Here is a 1,770-nt window from a genome sequence, read left to right as displayed (position 1 = left end):
ACCCCGCAGCCCGCCCGGCGCTCACGCCCGCGCCCCCCGCGTCCGCAGGAGACCTACAAGCTGCCTCACCGTCTCATCGAGAAAAAGAGACGCGACCGCATTAACGAGTGCATCGCCCAGCTCAAGGACCTCCTGCCCGAGCACCTCAAACTCACAGTAAGCCGGAGCCGGCCCCTCGCCTGGCGGCCGCATCGCGTCCCGGGCGCGCGGCCACTCGCCGCCTGCAGGGCCGCGGGGAACAGCGCCAGCGGCGCGGATGGGGGCTCCCCGGGACCCTCCCCGGGGCTGGGGCGCCACAGCCTGGTGGGGCGGCCACGGCCCCCCGGACTTGAAGTCCGCTCCCACGCCTCCGGGCTTTGCTGGGGGGGACCCCCTGCTGGCGATTTTCGGGGTCTGGCTCTAGTTTTCCTAATTGGAGCGCCGAGCGGCAGGGGTATTTATTCATCCCCTTCCCCTGTCGTCCCCCCTTCAGACGGGAAGACCCTGTACTGTGCGTTTATGGTCCGGTCCCTGCCCTTCCTGACGGTGGCTCATAGCTGGCGGGTCTGGCCACTCGGTGGGGGAAAGGAAAAAACAGCACTTGAGAGGGAGGAAAAGGCCCGGAGCAGCAGGAAGCCGTGAAGGGGTGTCGGGCTCGGCGCAGGGCAAGTCTGGGTGCCAGACCCCGCCAGACGCCCCTGGGGTGGCACCGCGGAGAAACCTGTCTGCGGTTCCCGAGTTAAGGTCAGCCGGGCTGCCAGAGACCGGGCTGCCGAGCGCCCCCAGAGCCGGCTGGCAGGATGCCCCCGGGCACAGGGGCAGCGTTTCTCACTGTGAGGAGAACGTCTGTGTGTGACACTCTGAGAGCCGCCTCCAGCCCGAAGAGCAAACTGAGCCCACGGAGAGACGCTGTCTGCGCCCTCCGGAGACGCGCGTCCGCCCGAGGGGCCGAGGTGGGACTTCGGCCTCGCCGCTAACGAAGCCCTTTTCACTCCAGACTCTGGGTCACTTGGAGAAAGCCGTGGTTCTGGAACTCACCCTGAAGCACGTGAAGGCGCTGACCAGCCTGATCGATCAGCAGCAGCAGAAGATCCTGACGCTGCAGAGCGGTTTGCAAGCCGGTGAGTGCCGGTCGCGGCGGGGCTGGCTGGGGCGGGTCCCCCTGGGGCCCAGCGCCCTGGGGGAGATGCCCGCGGGTCTCTGCAGGAAGGCCAGGCGTTCCTTCCGGGCAGGCAGAGGTCCACGGTGGAGTGTCGCCGCGGCTGTGGGCGAGCGGCCCGGGGTTCCAGGAGACTCTGCTCCCCAGCCCCCACTCAAACGCCAAGCGCCCATAAGCTGCGTCGTGGGTGTTTTACGGTTGGGTCTCGCTGCCTCTTTTATTGGAGGATAAATCACGGGTCTGGCCGGCGCTTTCCTGTCCCTCTACTTCCTTGTCACCCCGCGTGTGGCGTGATCCTGGCACAGAAACCGGCAGAGGCTTCTCCTGCATTTCATGTGGTTCCCTGAATGGGCGCTGGGCATACTTGGCGCATTGCACAACCGGACGAAACCACCCACGTTTCGCCATTCATGTCCAGGGCACCGTAGCCGCCTCTGACGGCCTGCCGTCGCCCTGCCCGGGCGCCCCCGCGGTCTGGGGGAGGCCCTGGGCCCCCCCACCCCTTTCTTCTCTCTTCTCTGCCCCCTTTCCGGGACGGGCACGCGACCGCAGATCCTGCCGAGCGCCTCTGCCCGCTTCCCCTTCGCAGATAGGAAGTGGCCCTGCCGGCGGGGGCTCGGGGGCGCGTGGGG

The 1,770-nt window shown here is 67.8% G+C and overlaps 1 protein-coding gene across 1 annotated transcript in view; it reads left to right on the top strand.

Annotated features, from left to right (window-relative positions):
• The window catches only part of BHLHE40 (basic helix-loop-helix family, member e40), a 12,372-nt gene that overhangs the window by 8,930 nt on the left and 1,672 nt on the right, over window positions 1-1,770 (top strand). Inside the window, exons 3-4 of the mRNA XM_012732093.1 lie at window positions 49-156; window positions 977-1,335. Of these exons, the coding sequence (XP_012587547.1) occupies window positions 49-156; window positions 977-1,335 (467 nt within the window). The remainder of the gene's footprint in view (window positions 1-48; window positions 157-976; window positions 1,336-1,770) is intronic.

The sequence above is a fragment of the Condylura cristata genome, unplaced genomic scaffold, assembly GCF_000260355.1.
Source record: "Condylura cristata isolate star-nosed mole 26May11 unplaced genomic scaffold, ConCri1.0 scaffold00033, whole genome shotgun sequence".
NCBI classification, from domain to species: domain Eukaryota; kingdom Metazoa; phylum Chordata; class Mammalia; order Eulipotyphla; family Talpidae; genus Condylura; species Condylura cristata.
Note: the sequence above shows the minus strand (reverse complement) of the source record. Positions and strands in the feature narration are given on the sequence as shown.